The sequence below is a fragment of the Enoplosus armatus genome, chromosome 22, assembly GCF_043641665.1.
Source record: "Enoplosus armatus isolate fEnoArm2 chromosome 22, fEnoArm2.hap1, whole genome shotgun sequence".
NCBI classification, from domain to species: Eukaryota; Metazoa; Chordata; class Actinopteri; order Centrarchiformes; family Enoplosidae; genus Enoplosus; species Enoplosus armatus.
The window spans coordinates 6,856,450-6,878,879 of NC_092201.1; the positions used below are offsets into that span (position 1 = coordinate 6,856,450).

Genomic DNA, 22,430 nt, shown 5'->3' on the forward strand with positions numbered 1-22,430 from the left:
AGTTAATAGGCTAAATGGCGAATTTCTTTGAAGTTCTTTCACCACAGTATGTACACACTATATCATTTGTCATTTAAATGGCTGCCAAGAGCAGTGAGGCTTTTCTCATTGCAAAGCAGGGGAAGGAAATTTGCAATTTGCATTTATTATGAAAAGGCCGGAGCTAAAACACTGGCCCGGAAAAGCCGACAGAGCTGCATTGTAATTGTCAGAGAAACTGCCATTTTGGAATGGGGCACTGCATTCATTGGACCAGCAATTGGGTAAAGTAATTGAATGAGTAAAAATAAAAGTGTGTTCATATTATTTGCTGTACAGTCTCTTCTAATGTAATCTTAATACTATGATTAATAGACAATATCAGAGAGTGAGCAGTGCGTGCATCTCTTCACTATAAGTATGCCTGAATATTTCTGCCTATTATGTAAAATAAGGAAATTCAATCTTGAATAAAGTCATTACAGCACTATTGTCATTGTAATGAGATTTGCCATCCAATTATTACAATCATATTGGATCATGAATAACATGGCCCTTCCCCCGCTCCTCTTATAGAGTTCACGGCACCACTTGATATGTAACGCAGCCAGTGTTAATGAACATATCAGAGCGGGTTCCAGCCGCTCACTCACCTCGCTGTCGTCCCTCCACTCGTGCTCCATTTGAAACTTTTCTGCTTCTGACGCCAGCCTCTGAGAGAAGAGAGAGGGGGGAGGAGAGGAGAGGAATACAGTATGTTAGACCATATTTAATATTCACAAGATTTTTTGGCTCTAAGGCTGCAATACTGTCAACATCATGATAATAGCTTGGCCCCGACTCTCACTTTGTCCAAGGATGACAGTTTTAGCATTGGCTGATTTAGAAAATTTGAAAAGCCATGAGCAAAGCAGCTAAGAAATCTCTATACCGGGGTGATCCTAAAAATAAATGCAGTAGAAATAATATGGATAATTAAATATTAGTTACATGTCAAGTCATGACATCTAACCCTATGGCAGCTCAAAGAGGGTCCTGCTGATGGAGGAACAGTGTGTTTAAGGGAAAGTACCTGATTTCCTGTCAGCACCTGCAGGTATGAATTAGGACTAGCTGGGACACAATGTTATGCTAAAATTAGACACCCACCTCTTCCATCTTTTCCCAGATCTGGTCCTAATGACTAGGTTAATGGGTTTATAATGGGCCCAGCTTTTAATCTGTACCTGGTCCAGAAATGCACTGTACTATTAATTTCCCCTGGGAAATATCAAATCCAGCTCTTGCTGCTTATGTGTACGGCACTGAGGGTTTCAAGTCACACAGAAGGAGCAGACATTTGATGGGGGCAAAGGAGTAAATTAATTTATGAAATAAGAGAAGGAGGGGGTTGAAACAATGAATTATTCAATTAATTCTGCTGTGAAATTAAACGAGGCAATGGCAAGAATCAGAGAGGCAGAACAAAGTCTGATTGTGATTCGCATGCTGGGATATTAGTCGCAGTGTTTGGGTGCAAAATCAGCCCTTAAACATGACACCAACTGTGCCTTTTTCCTTGTTTGAAATTTTGGAATCACTCATACAAAAGCACTGAAAATCAATTAAACTAAATCATCCAAGAGACAACATTCTGATGGTTGAGAGGTAACAAAAGAAGGAAAAATAATAATAAATCATCTGTACTGGCTCCAAACATCTAGTTCATGAAATAGACATTTCCACAGCAACAGTGCCAACACTTTTTAGCCTCTTGTTCCTACACTGCTCCTTACTGCTTAATCAATTGGCACTGAGGCAACATTTTGATAATGATAACCCCCTACTGCAGATCTGGCTTCAGATGACTCATTATGCCTGTACCACATGCCGTCCCATACTGTAAGCCGGGGGCTGACACTCTGGTGGTCTGAAACACAGTTATCTCGACAGCCTCCCAGTTGTGTCTCATTAGGGGGGAAATTTAGCAGCAGCTGTCAGAGACGGTGGGGCCTCGTGGGTAGCAAAGGAGCAAAGGTGAAATGGATCTATGTGCAAGTCTTTGTGGTTAAGGCATAGGGGAGAAAAACATCACTGCATTTTGAATATTAAACATCTGCACTGGGAAGAATGCATACGTCACTTAAGGGGGAAAAAGATTTATTGTATACATCCTCCTAATTGGGCCTCCATGCATCCACACAAGTATTTTCTGCTTTTTTGAGGAATATGGCTCTCGACAGGTGGGTTATGGTGGTCTTTTTACTGCACACGTACAAACACACAATGCAGATGTAGTTGCCTGTTGCCGATGCCTCCACAGCTGCATTGATTTAATGGAAATGTACTGCCGGTTTCCAATCAGGTTATTATTGGGGCAAAGAAAGATTGGGGTGCGCGTTTCAATAAACTAATAAACTGCTGATCTGATGCTGTGGTCACAAACCTATCGATTGTGTTTTACTCTGGAAGCACTCATAATCAAACTCAAAGCATCATCAAAGGAATGAAATACAATAAGAGGCCAATAGTCCAACAACAAAAGCAATTTGCAAAGAATTGACACCATATTCACAGGCGAGTGTCAATATCAGTCGTTTTTTTTTCTTAAGGAACAAATACACCACACTACTACTACACTACACAGTTCTCATAAATATTGCTGTCCACCCTGACCCCTTAGCTGAAGCTAAAAGCGTATTTTAAAATCTGGTTTTCAGCCTATTTTCCTGGGACTTTACACACATAACTGCACTCACACTATAAAACATCATACTGGAATTTAGAGGTATCAACTAATCTTTTATCATGAACTTAATGTAAATAATAATATGTTTAGTTTTCATTTTCAGGACATAAACAAGTTCATCATCTTTTGACTTGAAATGAATGAATAAACTGAGAGTTCACTCAACTCTTTAAATTAAGGGTGCTGATCAACTAATTTCTTCATATGCACAGTAACTATGCCAACAAATACTGCTGCTATGGATATATACCAGACAGAAACTAATGATCACACCAGAACGTGTCACATAATGCGTTTGAGACACATTAAGTATTGTTTTATTTGGTGTACTTTGTTATTTAACTTAAAGTCATTTATTTGCAGGTGGGACCTGCTGACCCTGTGTTTGACTCCTCTCAGCCAACAGTTACAGCTGTCAGAACAGATTTCCAACAGCTGTACATGCGCACACGCACCTGCTCTCACACACACACACACACACACACACACACACACACACACACACACACACAGAGCGAGAGAGAGGCATAATGAGAGGTCGAAGAGTCAAAGGTCAGCAGCTGTTGCAGTTTCTTCCACTTCATCTGCTCTTTCGTGTTAAAACCACAGTCTCGCAGCATGGTGTGGCCACACCTTTAAGTAGTGTCGGATTTACACTGTTTCACAGGTTTTACACCTGCACGTGAGCACATTTCAGATAATAAGTCAGAAACTGGGATGCAACACAAATTCACAAAGTTGCAATGTGTTCCACACTCAGGAAGAAATACAACTTCTCCCTAGAAAGTGCTGTAATTAATGAGAATAAATAAGCACGACAAAAATATGGACATGCTAATGAGCTGGCACTAAATTTTATGATATCAGCAAGCTGCTATGGAATGACTAATGAGAGCATATTGCTGAGTTACAGAACAGATAATGAAGATAATCTGTGCCTGGTTCACGCTGAGAATAAAGAGTCAGCCTGCGGTTTTAGTTCCTGTGTGGGGAACAGGCACACATCTAACTCTGGTGCCATCTATTTGTTTTCAGTTGCTGGTGGGGGCAAAACCTTTTGTTTCTTTATTGTCAAATGCCCTTAACATGTGCAGTCATTGGGGTAGAGGAGACCTGTAACTGTAATATGAGGTTTAATGCCCATGTACTAAAAGTATTAAGCATTGTTGTTTCTATCTTACAATGAGTAAGTGGGAAAAAATGTTTAACAAGCTTCAAGTGACCACTTCGTAGCAGATCGCCCATAAATCCACTGTATGCACATGCATTTAATGAGTGTGTGTATGTGTGTGTTTGTGTTCTGTTTGGAGAAAATGAATCATGTCCACTGTAATACCTTAAATCTCCTACTGATGCCACCACATGAAGATCCAAGTGGAACAATATTTGCAACACAAAATGGGACTTCTCAAATGTGTAAATAAAAGCAAGAAAAGTAAGTACTAGTAAATCTAGTTTGTGCTACAGCCTAAATATGAGAATAAAAAAAGAACAAATGTGGCAAATGTGTCTATAATACAAACACATGCACCCAGTGGAGACAAAGAAGTATCTGATCACTCTTGCTCTGTTCTCAGCACCAGCAACTGCTCTTGAGAACAGCTGTTTGGATTTATAACGTAATATTTCTCACTGTTTTCTTCTCTCTACCTTTGGTGTCTTGTTAGAGGATGATAGTGGGAGTGCTGGATTTCCAGCGATCGATCACAGTTCCTACTAAGTTATAATGGAGGACAGACTCGTCTAATTTAGATGAGTCTAAATGTCTGAATGCAAGAGGGTGTGTTTTTTAATTTGATGCAAGTAAACTCTTTCTCACACACATACATGTACAGTACACAGATCTCCCTCAGCTGTCCACAAACATCCTTTATGTCTACGATCTAAGACCGCTGGATGATTGATTCAAAACACTGTGCTCTGCAACTAATTCTTGTAAACACCACACAGAGATGTACGCTTGCTTTTCTGACACACGTTCCTGGCAGTCTGATTAGAGCATCTCGTCCTGCCAGGACAGAACACACACACACACACACACACACACACACACACACACACACACACACACACACCTGCAATCTCACTGATGTGTGGGGAGGCACGGGAGAGCAGAGGAAACATGAGCATCTGCTGTTGTGACTGGCAGCACTTTAGTCAGATCTATCCTGCTCAGCCTGTAGGGAGCCAGGCGGAGAGCAGCGAGGAAGAAAAAGGGGGGAGAGAGAGAGAGTGATACATTTGCACTCACACACACACTCAGGCAGAAAGTAAAACAACTGCACAGTATAGTAAGTGCATGCAAGTTAACCCCATTTACTACTTTTAGACAGGAAATAGCCCTCACTAACATACCAACTCCGCAGGAAGTGACTTGTTAGAGACTGGCACTGGTCTCTCTGTCCACTGCTGTGCACTTGTTTGACAGCTCATCTCTCCTGCAGCAAACTCTTCCAGCCGAGCCCGCTATGTGTGTGCCAGCTGTTGCAGCCAATTACAGCTGTACCCGGCTGCAATGTTGACATGGCGCTTCTGCACATGCACACACACACACACACACACACACACACACACACACACACACACACACACACACACACACACACACACACACACACACACACACACACACACCTATACCCACACACACACACACACACACATTTGCTGCAAGTCACCATGTCTTGAAGTTATGTCACAATCAACTTGGATATTGGCTTTTTATATCACTCTTTAGTCATCAGAAGAAGATGCTGCCTCCTTTTGCTCCCACTCCTAACTGTGACAGAGCTGAGACAGTGTTTTGGCAACAACGTTTTGAGTGGATTTATTGTCAGCAATCATTTCACACACCACTTTGTTCCAGTTTCAGTGCTCATCACACCGAGCTGTTGTTGATATATCAAGCCGGCAAGACAAAAAATTCTGAATTCTACAGACAAAAATAGTCAACTAAACAATGTCAACTATCATTTTGCACATCGCACGATTGCATATTTATTCTGTAGCACAGCTGCTGCTGTCTATGCCTGAATGAGACTGAATATGACAGAGGCAGAGAGAGAGAGAGAGAGAGAGAGAGAGAGAGAGAGCAACAACAAGTGAGACACATCAAATGTACACTCCCTCTCTGTATGCATATACTGTACGTCTGATAAGTTTCATGTAGGAAAACAGAGATGACAAACACAAAGCTGGAGTTGCGGAAACACACAGAGAGTGCGACAGCTGGGCTGACAAAAGCAGCCAGACACACACACACTCCAGGAAGTGGTGAATAATGAGTCACTGGTGGCCAAAATCAGACACATACACACACACTCCATCTCTATCTCACTGATTCAACATTTTCTGCAACAGTAAAGACATCAAATATTAATAGTTTCTGGTGAGAGGGACAGAAATACGTTTGCACGACATTGCATCACACCAAACAAAAGATTCCTTAAAAATCCCTACGTTGCAATGTCCATACTCTCATAGGTGTGAAACATGCTTTGTACCCAGCAGAACAAAATCACTAATCTCTATTTGGTTTACAGAAAAGTTTTTATGAGCTGGTAAAATTTAACATATGCTTTGTAAAAGTTTTGTGGATTTGCCAAACCATCAGTTTTTAGCTTCTGTGCAGCACCCCCTCACTGCTAACTATGTATACATTGTTGTCTAAAGTTGCCATTTTTAAATATGTTTCATATTCCTCTGGCACGCTAATGTAGAAGAGGAAAGCAGCTACTTTGGCTCAAAGCACAGCGGCGTGAGCCTTACAATAGACATAGGAACTACAAACAAGGACCTATGATCGACACAGAGAAGTGTTACATGTGAAGCCACCGACCACAGAGAAACTTAAATGTGATGGCATCACTCTTAGCATGATGGCATTTAAATGATCAGCATGAATACACTATTTTTAGTGAAACTAAAAGCATCAAACAAACTCATCCTCAAAGCACGTGTGAATGAACAGAAACACTTACCACAGATATAGTGTGATGGTGTGTGTGTGTGTGCACATAAGAAGAAAACATTTATATCGTTTATTTTTTCATTCTTCTAATATTTTTATCTCATAATTGATTATGCTCCAATAGCATAGTACCAATAGCACCAATAGTGCCTTTCAATCTCGCCTTTCCCTTCATCAGACTGTGACTGAAGGAGGTAATATTTTAATGTCTCAAGACTACTCACAATATTAATCATACCCACTGAGATCACTCTGCAACAAGCTAGTTACTCTGAGAGGCCCACTGTGGCCTGGGACGCCATCAGCATAAATTACCTTGCAATAATAACTCCTTGGCATGTGACATGAGTAGAAGATTTATGTTGTTTATTCATCAATTTTGAGAAAACAGATTTCACCAGCACCTCAATGAGAGATATTCTCGGAAAAGACATCATTGTGTAAAGTGACTGATTACAAAATGGACTCCCTTCAGGATGCCATCGGAATATTAGTCATTATAGCATGTGATCTTTGAGTACAAGTGGATATGCACTCATGGGAAATTGTACAAGGGAAACCGTTTTCACTTTATTGTACAACTTAATAAAATGACGTGTGAGTGAGGCCTAATGAGTATATGAGTGTGTGTGTGTGTGTGTGTGTGTGTGCCTACTCTGTGATTAGGGCTTTAACAGCAGTGTCTAATGACTCACAGCATGTCATCCAGTGTCGGTTTAATAACACACTTCTAGACACTGGAGATCAGTGACTCCTCTGTAATTACGCAACACTACATAACACAACGCTTAAAAGAGCTCTGTTCAAGGGCTCACACTCTTGCTCTCATCCTTCTTAGACAATTTAATGAACACAAATGCTACTAGAGAGGCAATTTTGTGTTTAATGCATGCATATAGTAGATTATGGTGAACAAGGGTACTTGAATGAAAGTACCCTATGAAAGAGAATGAGAAGTGATTCATTTTGGGAGTGAGGAATCTGTTTATGATGCCCACGTTGCTTAGCGACCAGGGTGTCATGGTAACCTGCCGCATCCGTGGTCCATGCACTGTGGAGAGGGAAAGCTCCCATGCAATGGCAACACAAGAGATCCGAAACATTTTGTTTATCATCTTCTCATTGTAGTATAGGCCTCTTTCTACTCGGCAATTAAGAGTTGCCTCAAACCTGCCTCTCTGTGCCATTGCCAACAGCCCACTCATAATAAAGAAAATTTGTTTTCCTATCGATGGAGACCCGTGCTGACGGTGATTTAAACCAACGCAAGACGCCAAGGTTGGAAAACAACTGTTGTTTTTGTTTCCAAAATGGCCACCAATTGTGGCTCAGACTCTGGTGGGCAGCCAAAGCCTTTTTGGATCTGCTGCCAAAGCATTAATGCAATCCGACCCAGGCCTGAAATAACCCTCACCAATCAATATTCAAATAGCACAGTCCTCAGCTGTCTGTTCTGTAGGCCTGCATCATCTCTTCCCCTTATGCTCTTCCTTTCTCTCGTGGGTGGTCACTTTCTTTGTCTTTTTCTTTTATTTCCACAAAAAAAAATCTAGAAACAAAGAACCTTGCTCTCTCTTACTCCTTATTCTTTTATTCGCTTTTTCTCTTTGATTTTAAATCACAACATCTTCTCTGCAAGTCAGTCATATCTCTTCTGTGCATGCGGCCTGTCTGGGGGAGGTCTTGGCAAGGTGCCATGTCTCCCTAAGCGGGTGCCTTTGTCAACAAGCATCCCTCAAGGTGGGTACAAAGCATCAGAACGAGTTCCTTGAAGGCACTCACACAGAATAACCTTCCCCTTGTCCCAACAAGTCAGTCCTCTCTCTCCAGTTTTAGGCCATCTTGAGACCAGCCATCAGCTAGTGTAATCCTCCTTGGCTTTTTAATGTCAAAAGTAAAGACTGTAAGGATTTTACATCTACAAGGACATACAAAGGATGTTTCATAACTTTTGCAGTCATTTTATATTGAAACAACTGTAATAATAGTGTTATTAATAGTGTTTGCAAAGTAAATGAAACATTTGTCAGTAGTTAATTTCGGTGAACTTCATGAATCAAGATAAGTAATGAAAGTAACAAACATCACAAAACTAAAGATCGCTCAGGAAGAACTGAAGTAAGAAGTTGTTTTCACAGAAATACAGATTTATCAGTATACAGTTGTAATCCCTAAGATTTCAGTCCTGGTTGACACCCATTGTTACCATGGTAACAGCAAGTGTGGTTTAATTCTACAAACACTCCTTGAGCAGCTAGCTTTGTCAGAAATATGTAAAACAGATGTATCTGTTTACAGTGCAAACACGCAAACTCTCGTTGCTTTAAAAAAGTTTCGGTCAATAATAACTGAAACCACAAACTGATTTCATGTTGCACACAGCACAAGTGGTTTTACACACGACAGCAGGACACGTAAAGTCAGTTACGTTGCTGAATAGTTCAAGGTGTGCAGCATGTTGCCTGCAGCTCTTCACCTAACAACTCACTGTGGCTGCTCATTCTTTTTCCATCGCTACCCTGCAAAAATGATCTGCTGATAAAAATGCGTATAAAAAGCAAGACAATGGTTGCATTTTTAGATAACTGCTCATAATCAGCACTAACCACGGTGACAAACATATTGCGTTTCCTGTGACTGCTTCAATAAAAGCCACCAGTTGAACGAAACAATGGGTTGCTTTTAGGTAATCTGAATCCAGCATAAGGATGGCGGAGTCCGCCACTACCAATAAAAACAACTATATAGAGAGGTAATTACTGATATAAATATATTGAACAGATATTGCAGAAATGCAGATCTTAAATAGTATCACAAAAAGGGGTTTCATTAATTTAACTTTAAGATCTAATTCAAACTACAACAAACTACTTTTTGTATCAGTGTTTTCTGCTGTGTCATCAGTTGGAACCTGTGAGGTCAGTGCTCAACAAATCACAAAAATATCTGCATGACGTTAGCCCAAATGCTTTTATTTCAGTTACGTTTATGTTAAATTATCCTAATATGACTCATGTCATAATTTTCTTTTCTGGCTTGCTCATTCGATGCACTGTGAAAAACATCTTACACTAAGACACAACATATTGAATTTGGATTATATTTAGATCCCATTTTTAGATGGAAATGTAGTGATCAGCCTGATACTGACACTTGTTTGTTGAACAATTCTGTTCCCGGTGCTAGAAACAAGTGCAGTTACCTATTGACAGAGCTTTTTCTCATTATAGGATAGGTACGCTTTTGTACAATTTTTCAATAGATGATTTTTTTTGTCAGTGCATTTTGTCTTTGTTGCAGATATCTAGTATTAGTAACATTCTGCTTTGTAACCACCACAAAATATTGCTCCGTTTTATAATAAATGAACCTATCTGGAGATCTCTGCCGGTGTCACTGTAGGAGGAGAAATGACCTATTCCACTGGGGGAAGTTAACCACAGGCCCCATCAAAGAGTATTGGTTAAGAGGAACGATTCAATAATTGATGATAACAGAGTCAGAGGAGTCAGAAGTGGCCTGGATATCAGAGAGAGGCGATCTACTGTCAAGGCAGGTTAAAAAAAGGAGCTCCGGTCAATGTAATGAACAAATGGACTAAAGGTGTCTGAGTGTGTGCGCCATCTGTGTGATGTGTGAGTTAATTCACAATTAATCCACAGGACAGACCTACATGTATACTGTAGCATGTACCTGTAACAGTGTATAGCTCATGATGGACGTAATGATGGAGGCAATAGGAGCATAGTGTGGAGGAGGATCTGAGTCATATACACACAAAAAGAACTTTAGCAACTTATAATACAATAAAATGTCTTTCTGGGCTTATATTTTTGTTACTGAAGAGATTAATAAGGTTCCATTAATTTAGATATATCTAGGTATGTTTACATGTACACAATAATACCTCTATTGCAAAAAGTAAAGCATTCTGGTTGGTTACATGTATAGTAAATGGTACGATATAGTAAAAAAAACTACAAACATGCTATGCTGGTTTATTTTTAACACACTCTGTAGCATTACAGCTATAATGGCTATAATGGCCTGAAGAGAAAAGAGAAGTTGGAGATGGAAACGACAGGCGGGACAGAGAGAGGGGATCAAATTTAACATGTAAATGTAACATTTCCTTACTTTCAGAAGAACTTACCATCCATATTCAAACTGTGCCACACACATACACACACACACACACACACACACACACACACACACACACACACACACACACACTTCCAAAAGGGAAGAAATAAGAAAGGACAGAAAGGGAGAAAAGAGGAACACAGGGCAAGGCAAAAATGGGAAAATCGGAATGAAGAGTGACAGAGAATCGGGGTGAAGTTATGGGAAAGGAAGTTACGAGGGAGCTATAAGCAATGAGGATGGAAGGACAGGGTTGGAGGGAGGAATGAAAGAAAAACGACGCAGAGCAGGAGAAATCAAATACCGTATGTGACAGGAATGGAGAACCAGAGGAGAGAGAGGATTTAAGGGATGTGAACAAAAGCCCAGAAAGGCTAAAAAGGTAGGAAAGGTGATTGCACTTGCGTGTGTGAGCATACAGATCTCCAGTTTATCTAGCCCGTGTGTCTGTAAAGGTTCAGCGACTGTAATCTCCATCGTTGTATGAGCAGTGAAACTAAGCTACAACAGCAGTCGCCTAAAGAATCTGACTCATCTTCTGAAGTATCAAAGAGATCTGGGAGACAACTCTCAGTCTGGCACACACACACACACACACACACACACACACACACACACACCGATATCTCCTTCTAAAAAAGTTAAATAATCAGCTACAGTACATTGCAGATGCCAACAAGAGGTAAAAAAGTTTTGCAGTTCCCTCGGCACTGCGGTGGTTTCTTTCCTGATGGGAATTCCAGTTTCACTTGACATCCTTTTAAGGACAACGCACACTGAATGCAAAATATTGTGGCGCAACATGAAAGAGGCAAATTCTTTGATCACCAGTGCGTGGATTGGAAACAAAATAATTTCTCCAGTCAGATCACAGATCACACTTCGGGAACATTAACTTCAAGTGGTTGAAACAGACGGGTGACAGTTATGTTTCAAGCACTGAATAAAAGAGAGAGAGAGAGAGAGAGTGTTATACATTTGCAGCCTTTTCCTGCAGTTGCATGGAAACGGAACAAGAAGGAAGAACTATCTATGAAACTATACCACACCCCATACTTATCACGTAGAACAGTAAAAAAAGTTATTTTAGATACAGGCTACTAGCGCAGACTCAAACTCAACAACAGTGCAGATACAGAGCAGATACAAATCAATGTTTCTAGGACACCTTTGATGGATTGGATACAGAGCTGACAGGAAGCAGAGCATAATGTGAACACTGATATGAAAACACTCCACTTGGGCTTAGTGAAAAAAGCACAAAGACTAGAACAATAACGTAATATAACAAAGGACAAAGCAAAGCCTCTTTTTAACTGTGACGGTGGAAGGTTCTGAATGACTTTACTGGAGGGACGAAAATGAGCACTAATATCTCCAGCAAAAACTGACATAACAGGCATAAAGTTAAAACACACTGGAATTATTCTTTGAGACTTTAAGAGTGTAGTTGTGGGACGTTGTTGCCCGAGATTAGTGAATCCCAGCTGCGGGTAGTTCTGCAGTTGCCTGAGGGTATGTGGAAAGATTGGAGATTGTAGCTCCACAGCAAATTTGAAAAATAAGCCGACATATAATAATAAAATATATCCACATACTTGGAGGGAAAAGAAACACTGAAATATAATTACAAACTGGTGTGATGCTGATCTTTAGCAGGACACCGTGGTTGGGGTGCTGCAGTGACGCTAGTGTGTATTTTTTCTACAGTTACAGGTGCCATTGCTGAAGCTGAAAGACAGTCATTGGAAGTGTGATTCTTGTTTTGTACAAAACCCAAGACAGAGTTAGACTCACTGCAACTATAATAACAAATATGTTTGGTGCCATAATTTTTTGCAGCAATGAAAAGTCTGTCTCCCTCTAAGTAGCCATAGCTGGCAACATTACAGAGATTGCATGTCAAGGGAGCCGCCGTCAAATGCAGCGACTGAATTGAGGCGACAGGACAGGCAGATGTCAGACTGACAGACAGCAAATCCAAGCGGGCCCCTGATTAAGTTAATGACAGCAGCCATCATTCTAATGGGATTGTGTTCCCTGACAATTGCTGGCAAACACATATACACCAAGACACAGACGCACACAAATAAATAAACACTTGCAAAGCATAGCCAGAGGAGACAAGTTGCCCTAGTGTAAAGAGAAATGCCACCAGTCAGAGAGGCGGTGACTCTCCGGCTTATTTCAAGCACAGCACAGCCTGAACTGTACAGCTGCAGGGGGCGGAAATACAGACTACTGCAGTGGGTTTTAAAGCTCTCTGGCATGATGTCTTACAGTATTCATCCAATATTTCAAATTCAAACCTTAAACATTTTGTTTTGTGGTGGTGTGATTTGCTCATGTGACATAATGAAGATCCAAATATCTACAAGAGAGGGGGCAGGTTCAGGGAAAATGGGCCTACCAAAAATGCCATTAGCGCCATCTAATCACAATTTATTTTTTTTACGTACCACAGCACACAGTAGTGTTAGAAGAGAGTGCTGCCTGTTGAATTGTGTACTAAGAGGCTAAGATCTTAATGGAAGGGAGGTCTGAAATATGCTTCTAGTCTTTAGTATGTTGCCTCCTGTGAGTTGTGGCTTAGTGCACTCATGGACTTCCAACCACTCTCCCTCTACTCATCATCGTTTCTCTCTCATACACATCAGGCCATTCAATTTCCCTCTCTCTCTCTCTCTCTCTCTCTCTCTCTCTCTCCGACAGAAAGCTATAACCTCTCACACAATCGCTCTCTTACAGGATCACTTCTTGCTGTGTGTAATCAGCCCTCCTAAATGGAACAAGGGATAGAGGGAGAAAAGAGGGAGGGATGAAAGAAAGAGAAGAAAGAGATGATGAGAGGAAACAAAAGAATGAGGAGGCTGAAGGTGGTAAGTCAAAGGGAGGGATTCTTCACTGCATAGATTGAAACCAGTGCAGTGAAATATTAGACTAGTGTAGGTCAGGTCGAGAACATTACAGATGCTGCCGTCGTCCGTCCGCTACTCCCATTTCAATTCATGACTCAGCTAAGTGGACACAGTAACTATTTATGATCCTTCATATAAATTGATGGCCATAAAGCTGGCTCAACTCCACTTCATTATACAGAACACCATTTACAGTAGCTAACCCGCCACCACGGGCCATCTCCTCTTCAATGCTAATGCAGTGACAAGTAAACACACTTTCTGAGAGGAACAAAGAACATCAGCATATGGTGTTTGGTCAAAAAAATAAAAATATATACATATCAGCCCTGCCTCCCTCGCTGTGTTCACACTTCCTGCAAAGAGCTAAACAACTGTTGTTAACTTGCGCAGGTGAAATACACAGCAGATGGTGTTTATAAAATGGAGGAACAGAGCCTGTAGTTTTAACATCTCTGTTTTGCCGTCATCAATTCACTGAGCAGTTGTGTTTCTCTCCCAAGGTGTGACACAACAACACCAAAAACTAATTGTCCCTCATCCCCTGGCAATTATTGGAATGTAAGAAAACAAAATGCTTGGCTGGATTGATGGGGTAATCAATGAGAACGTAACTATGGCAACAGGCTGTCTGACTTTAATTGGATATTTCTGGCTCTTGGAGCCAGATTGATCGGGACTGGGAGCGCTCGGGGATCCTAATTTAGTTGGCCAGATAGTGTTTAAACTAAGGAGCATTGAAAGGTTGTATGGATCAATTTAGCTCGTTGTCCTTTGTAACTACATGCAAACAAGGGTAAAGCTGCTAAAATGCTCATAATAACAATGCTGACATGCTGATGTTTAGCAGGTAATGTTTCCCATGTCAACCATCTTACTTTTTTGAGTAAGCATGCTAACATTTACTAACTAAACCCAAAGTACAGGTAAGGCTGATGGGGATGTCATTGGTTTTGTAGGTATTTAGTAATAAAATGGGCTAATCAAAATTTTGACCTGATGTCGGTGCTAGATGTAAAGTTAAGGGATCACCAAAGTTATTACAATTCATCTTGAGGGGCACATGAATGTGTGTACCAACTCTCATGGCAAACCCTAACCCTGTTGAGGCATTTCACACTAAATAACAAAGGTGAACCTCATGGTGCCGCTAGAGGAATAATAAGTGGTTCTTTAAAGTCAATAGGATACATCGTCTGGGAACCACGAATGTCTGCACAAAATTTTGTGCCAATCCAGCAAGTACATGACGAGATATTTCACTGTATGAGTGAAAAGGTGGCGGTAGATGAAAAGTCTGTACAATTTCTTGGGTATCCATGAAATAGTCAACTGGTTGGTGACACTACAGATAAAGTCGGGGGTCACCAAAGTAATAAGAATTCATCCTCTGAGGTCCATGCATGTCTGTACAAAATTCCCTGGCAATCTATCTAATACCTGTTGAGGTATTTCAGTTTGGACCAAAGTTGTGGACCTACCCAAGCGATCGTTATCGCTAGAGCTATGCAGCTAGCATGGTTAAAAATGTTATGTAGTAGCTAACGTGATCTATGGTTTGTCGAAAGGTTGCGCAGTATAAACTGGTTTAACTATAGGTGTTGTGTGTTTTACTCAAACAAAGGAACCACATCTGACACAACCTCACAGCTCTTCCAAGGTCTTTGAATTGTCTGGTCAGCCATTCAACAAGGAAGCGTTCAGCTGCATGTGCTGAACACTGTCAGGAACACTTAGTACAAAATGAGAGCATCTGGCTAGCATAGCCTTCATAGCATTTTCCTTCTGTTCGGTTCAGACAAATGACCCATGAAAGCAGCCGGCATGGATTAGATATGAGGGCAGACTCGGCCTCAATGGTCACAGGAAAGACGAAGGATTCCTGAAAGTTGAAACTAAGAAGGGTCATTTGTAACATAACAGCAAAACAGCAAAGTGATACAACACCTACATACACAATGAAATTTGATCATTTTTGGCATGTAGCAACCCAGACTGGTAACTTTGAATTAAGTCATCTAGCTGGAGGATGTCTGCTTATATTGGATCAGTGCATAGCTTGAAGCGGTGTCTGTGTTCCAGTGTCTGTTCTGACGTGAAATGAGGAGAAGCAGACTGTTTCTGTGTGTTTCCTTGGGCTCTGGGCACTGTGTGATCAGGTCCAGCTCCTCTCCAAGCACAAACAGACTACTATTTGCATTTTTGCATCGCAAACAAAACATTTTAAACTTTTAAATCATCAAGTTGATAACAAAGAAGAAGCAATAACCACACTCTCCCACAAGACGCAGGGTTGCGTCATTTTGTGTTAGGACATCACACTTACCTTTAGGGCTTGGGAGCGGTTAGCCAGCAGTCTCTCTATATTCCCAGCAGCCGTCGCCACCAGTTCCCTTGCATTGTTGGACTCCACGCTGAAGTGAGGGCTGTGTTTATGATATATCTGAGACAATCAGAGGAGAAGAGCAGGGGTCAAAGGTTAGCAGAACTTAAACTGAACACGGGGGTATGTACGTGTTATGCTAGCATTAAAACGGATGGGGTGTTCTATCCCTTTTCTTCCTTAGCTTTTCAGGGGACAGGATGATCACAGAGAACCGCTTTGCCATCATGTTATCAGACACAAACGCACTGATTAGACTCAGCTCTCAAAAGGATCTTCCCCAAGTTTTCTCAGTCTCAAGGTATTTATCTATCCAAAGACGTGTCTGAGGCTGAGAGTGTTACTCTGCGTCAGTGGCCGTCCTCTAATCTTCCTCCCTGACCAAAGCACAGTAATTTAAAAGAAGGAAGCTACATGTCCACTGATTAAATTGCAATGTCAGGTTATGTAACAAGGCTGTTACTGTGTTATGGAATATGCTCCAGCAAAAGAAACAAGAGACACAAATGCCAAACAGCCAATTATTTAGCAGCCTAGAGGGATTTCATTGTCCGACATTCAAACCACAGAACTGAGCTGCGTGCTTGTATTTGTCTTCATCCTTCAGGCGTCCCATGGATTTTGCTTTAGCACAAGACCAATATTAAAGAGTGATACAACTACATTGTAGATTTGTATTATGTTATTACAAAGTATCCAGGACGATTGTCTTGTAATTTCTATATTTGTACTGTATGTTTGAGCTGAAAGTACTCATGTTACACTGTGGATTTGGGGTCTTCAGTTAAAAGCTAATACCATTCCCAGTGACAAAAGGTACAACTGTGTGCATTAAAGCCCACTAATTGTGTCTACCATTAACAATATTTGAAGGCGTTCAACTGTAGAAGCAATCTCGATAATTCACACATGTATTATTAACTTGCAAGTTGCATAACACTCCCTTTTAAATTCTGCATGCTGTGTACAGTACATTTGGTTTAAACAAGGACGTCCCCAAAAGCATCAGGTTCTTTTACAGCAACAGTTTTGGGGGATTCAGTTACACAAACGTTGTGCCACCACATCAAATAAAAACATGTTTTGTAATGATTTCAGTGACGATTCTCAATGGGAGCGGGGAGCCACATACATTACGTCAATCAATGTGGATCTAGAAAGCTTCTTCTCCTTTGTCAGATGTGGGCTTGTGTGCGTGTGAGTGTGTGTGCAAGGACTATGGCCGTCACAGTATAGTCATGATGTTGATCTTATCTGAGTATGTACATTGGGCTGGCAGAATGAAATGATGCAACGTTATGTCTAATGAAAACCTACTATATATAGACTGGTAATGTGTTGTGACAGCTGAGGACGTGCAAGGAGGCTTAATGAGAGACACACGATAATTCTTGTCAATATTGAAATTGCGTGATAGGTTTTATTTGAAGTTGAACTGAAATTCAAATTAATTTAGCCGACTTTGACTTGTGCTCCCCCATGTTGTGAGTGTTGGCAGTTTGGTCCTTTGTCTTCATCAAAACTGGACCCAGGAAAGACAGACAGCTAACACTCTACATCCCCCTCCTTTCTATGTGGGAATAATACAGAAGTGAGTGTGCGGGAGCTTGACAATGGCACAGGTGTTTAAATGAAAACAAATGAAAAGTAACAATCTTAATAGCACAATTGGTCTTCCCAAATGTTGAATATTGTAAAAGGGGCAGACAGCTTAATGGTACATAACCAATGCTAACTGAGCTAGTTGAAAAAGGAGGGAAAAGTGTCTCGTAACAGTTTATGTTCGTAAGCTGTACAGGACTATGAAGTTGACAGCACGTCTCTTAGCAATGCTAGCCCTTGATTGCCAAAGTGAGGAGAATTCAAATTTCAGTTCATCTTTAAAATGGAATGGTTATAAACTTTTTTGGAAATTGGTCTAAAATGTATGTATAAAGACAATTAGAGCAACAGTTACAGTCAGTGTGTGTCAATGCTTACCTGTATTAGGTTCTCCATACCACTGGCTGTGTCTGTTAATGTGACCAACTCTTTTTGCATCTGGTCCACCCATTCCTTTATTCTGAGAACACAAAAAAACAAAACTCAATTAGCCAAACAATCCTCATTATCAGGCACTCATTGAAATACTTACAACACAAAATTTCAACCCTAGAGTGTCAAAATGCAAAATGACTTTTTTACTTTTGTGACATTTTTAAAAATATTCAATTTTTATGTTGAAAATCAAGATCAATGAAGTTACCATATATGGTTCCTTGCTGGATAAAGGGTTAATGGAAAGCTTCCGATAGGCCTGGACAGTTTAGTCAGTTTTGTTGAGCTGTTCTAATCTCATTCAGTTTGAAAATAGCCCATGAGATCACATGGTCTAATGTGAGCTTTACTGCTTACTATTACAATATACTAAAAAAAAACATGTATAGATTCAGGGAGGGGAAGCATGAAATAATAATGTTTAACCAAGTGATTACATTGCTCTACACCACATGAGCTGTGCATTAAGGCGAGTGCTATTCATAGTTGTCAGCGTGTCACATCCTCGGGGGTGAGATGCTTGTTAATGTCTTGTTAATGTGTTCTTCTGATGTGAAAGAGGACAGACAGAAAAAAGAGACAAACAGAAATGAGGCAAACATGCCTTTATTAGAGTTTAGACTTTGTTTTATATGAGTTTAACACACTTTGATTAGAGCATGTCTGAGATTTCTTTACTCAAACAAAATATATCTTATTGTTGTTGCATTTCAAAAAGCTCAGCATTAGTACAACCAGTAGTTTTCTGGGACCCCAACTGTATGTGAATGTCTGTGTGTGTTCATGAACACATCTAAACAGCAATTACCAGCATGACCCATGAGGATTTTAAGGACACCAGTTCCTTATATGGAATCCCTGACATTCAGTTCAGTTCAGGTTATGTGTGCGTGTGCACGAGTGTGCGTGGTGTCTATGTTAGACCATATTCACCATACCCCCCCTCACTGTCAAAACACAAATGACTCTCTTTGCTTGGCAGGTGAGACATGACACGGCTACACATATATGCACCGTACAAAATTATTTGTTTCCAAAATGTACATATAGTACATACAGTATTTAGGCTGTAATACATTTTAAACAAGCCTCCTTATCATTTCATTATTCATTTGCTCCTTAAGAAATTGGCTTATCATAAAAACTGGAAATGGTGGAATCAGCAGCTAGCCTGTCTCTCACTAATTAACCAGTTTTCTTTAGCTTGTTTAAGCCGTACAAAAATCAAAGTATAATAAACGGCACGTTGTGGTTTTATAGGGGATAAAACATATTGTTCTTACATTTTGGTTTAAGGTGTTTCCAATATTTGAGCTAAGCTAACAGGCTGCTGGCAGTAGCTTCATATTTAAGGTACAAACATGAGAATGGTATCAATCTTCTCATTTCACTCTCAGCAAGACAGAGAATTAAGCATATTTACCAAAATGTCATACTATTCCTTTAAACTGAGAGTAATCAATTAAATTTAGATATTTTATGCTAAGGGTTTTAAGAAATTAAGCAAAAAGTTTTAACCAAAAGCAATGTCCTCAATCCCTATTGCAACCACAATACCTTTGTCAACCTCCTGCAGCTCAACTGCACACACAACATGTTCTGAACCCTCTGAAAACAATATACTGTAAGTACACCTACAACCCCTCCCCACCCAGCTCTTTTACCACAGCCAATAAAAAATACATGACATAATCCATAAAGAAAATTACCTTTTCTCCCCCACAGTGTGAATTAACCTCTTCACCCTCCACACTGCTGAGGGGCCTTTGACATATGAACCCCTGTCTATGTTATCTTATTTAAAGAAAATACAGTGTAATGTGAGCAGGGCTAGCTCACGCTGCTAATGTGTAGCATAGCAGCCACATAGTATATTTAGCCTTCTGAAAGACAGCTGAGGGCAGATATAGGATGGGCATACTGTCAGCACATAGCTCTTTCTATCCCCCATACAATCACGTGCACATGTATTAATCTTTTACAAAGAACTTTAAAGTGGAGCTCAGAGTCAGGTTGTTATGTGTGCTGACTGCTGTACATGGAGCCAAGTCCAGGGTCAAGATAAGGTCCAATAACCACAGCGAGCAGGTGTGTGTTAGGGTTGTTGTTGCATGTGACTTTTTCAAATAAGCCCAGTTGGCCTTAAGCAAGAAGGGTGGGCCATTGCAACAGGTGTCTAACGCAAAAATGGTGAGTGTGTATGTGTGTGGGTGTGTAGTGCTCACTTTGCCATTGAGTCCTATTTACGACACTTTCTGAGCATATACAGCATATTCTCATCACATCTGTAACTTTAAGTGTGAGGCATTTAGTGTTGCAGAATGCTCATCCTAAATTGTTGTTCCAAGTTAGGTACTGCATCTCTAGATATAGACAGCTCTGGTCATGAAGTAGCCGACAGCCTCCTGTGTTGGCAGAGCTTCTTCCCTAATGAGGAGAGGACTGCTACAATAAAGCACAATCCAAGAAAAGTGCCTAGCTACACTAGTTGTTGTTAAAAGCAATTATTAGTCTGCAGAAGCTTGAAGGTCTCTACATGAGGTCAGCTTGTAATATAATAAAACTTACTGCTAATGCTTCGAATTTCTGAAATTTCTCTGATCTCAGTTTAATACAATTCCTTGGGTAAAAACTGAAAGGCTAAGCAGTGTTCTGATAGCAGCAGATTTGTATCTAGCCACTTCCACAAATAACCACCTTCCTCTTATCAGTAAAAGGGCATACATTCCCTACATAAACACCAGGATGTATGGCTTCCTCTTAAGTGATGAAAGGGTTTACTGTTTGTTTCTTTAAGATTAAAAAGGACATGGTCTTTTAATAAAGAAAAGAAGAAAAGTGTAAAAAAAAAAAAAAAAAGTACAAAAATGTTTTCTGAGAGGATGGAAACTTGGAGCAGGACATGGAAAAATTAGATAGCATCACTATCCCCTCCCATCCTCAGCTCCTATTCTGCCCCCTCTCTCTCTCATTCTCTCTCTCCCTCTCCTGGGGGAAATTGGAGAGGGGGGGTGATGTGGAAAGGAAGGAAGCCTCCAAAATGGCCGGTGAGCCATGTAGAGCCACTCAGCTCCAGCAATTAGACTGCAGGGCTGGAAATGAGAGGAGCTATGTGAAACTCAGCCAAGTGTGAGACCTGCTGGCATTACAAGCCTCTTTTCTCTCACACTTGTCTTATTGAGTCATTAATATCACCCACTTATGGAGCAGACGGGTTTTTTTTCTGAGAGGCAATTGTTGAAGCCCCCTTTTTCTTCTTTTGTTCTTTTTGCCAGTTGTGGTTTCTCACTCATTCCCTCACCTGTAACATTGTCACTAAAGAACACAGTGTAGACCAGCCTACTACAAACCCGAGTATTGTAGGAGGCTCCCAACAGAACTGCAGGGCTTCTAAACTCTCAGTCTCCCACTCCCTTGGTCATTGTTTAGACTAGCCAGGAAGTTGGCCACATAACTGTTCTTATAATGAGATAATCCCATTCTTAGTCCACACAGTGATTCAAACGACTATAGTTCTTGCTAGAAGTCTGAAGGAATGCCCACATGTTGCAGCAGCAGTGAGGTTTGTGTTTGACCAGTTGGTTTAGTTAGTGCTGCAGACTCCGCTGTGGCAATTCTAGCCAGCAGTGGCGCTCTCAGGATGAAATAAAACGAAATAAAAGTTAGGTAGGTCATTCTGAGGTAGCTGAAGGCTAACAGTCACATGACGTGGCTTTAAAGACAGGTAGCACTGTACAATACCACTCACTGTACAGAGCTGGAGTGTGTGCAAACATGCACAGTGGACTGGTTTCATACTTGTTAGAATCAAGATGAGAAGCTCTGATACCTGTCTCACTCAGCATGTTGTGTGCGATAGTGAAATGAGACTCAAGCTGCAGATCAACACGGGTTCACTGACTTTAGGAGAGTTGGAGACACACTTGGTTGGAGCTTAGACGAACAGATCGTCCGATATGAGGCCCCCCAACGCTGAAAAGATGACATTAAAATTTCATCATGGTCTTTTCCATGTCACAAGCACAAATGTGCCAGTGAGTTAAATGGTGTGAAATTAGATGAGGTGCTGGTGAGCAGTGTCAATATTACCACAGATAGTACCACCCCACATCTCTGCAGACCGATTCAGAAAAACAGACACACCAGACAAATGACAGTCTACATGTCAGAAGGAATTACTTTCTTACTGCTAAATACACTCTCTTGACTCCTTGACTAGATTTTTAAGTTATGCTTGATCCATGTATGGCTGATGGATAGACAAAGTGA

The 22,430-nt window shown here is 40.7% G+C and overlaps 1 protein-coding gene across 1 annotated transcript in view; it reads right to left on the reverse strand.

Annotated features, from left to right (window-relative positions):
• Positions 1–18,167, reverse strand: part of LOC139305308 (voltage-dependent calcium channel subunit alpha-2/delta-1-like) — a 64,568-nt gene extending 46,401 nt beyond the window's left edge. The window contains exons 1-3 of the mRNA XM_070929271.1: positions 18,105–18,167; positions 16,068–16,184; positions 633–692 (exon numbers count right to left, since the gene is read on the reverse strand). Of these exons, the coding sequence (XP_070785372.1) occupies positions 633–692; positions 16,068–16,184; positions 18,105–18,164 (237 nt within the window). The 5' untranslated portion in view covers positions 18,165–18,167. The remainder of the gene's footprint in view (positions 1–632; positions 693–16,067; positions 16,185–18,104) is intronic.
• Between the last annotated feature and the right edge of the window lie 4,263 nt (positions 18,168–22,430).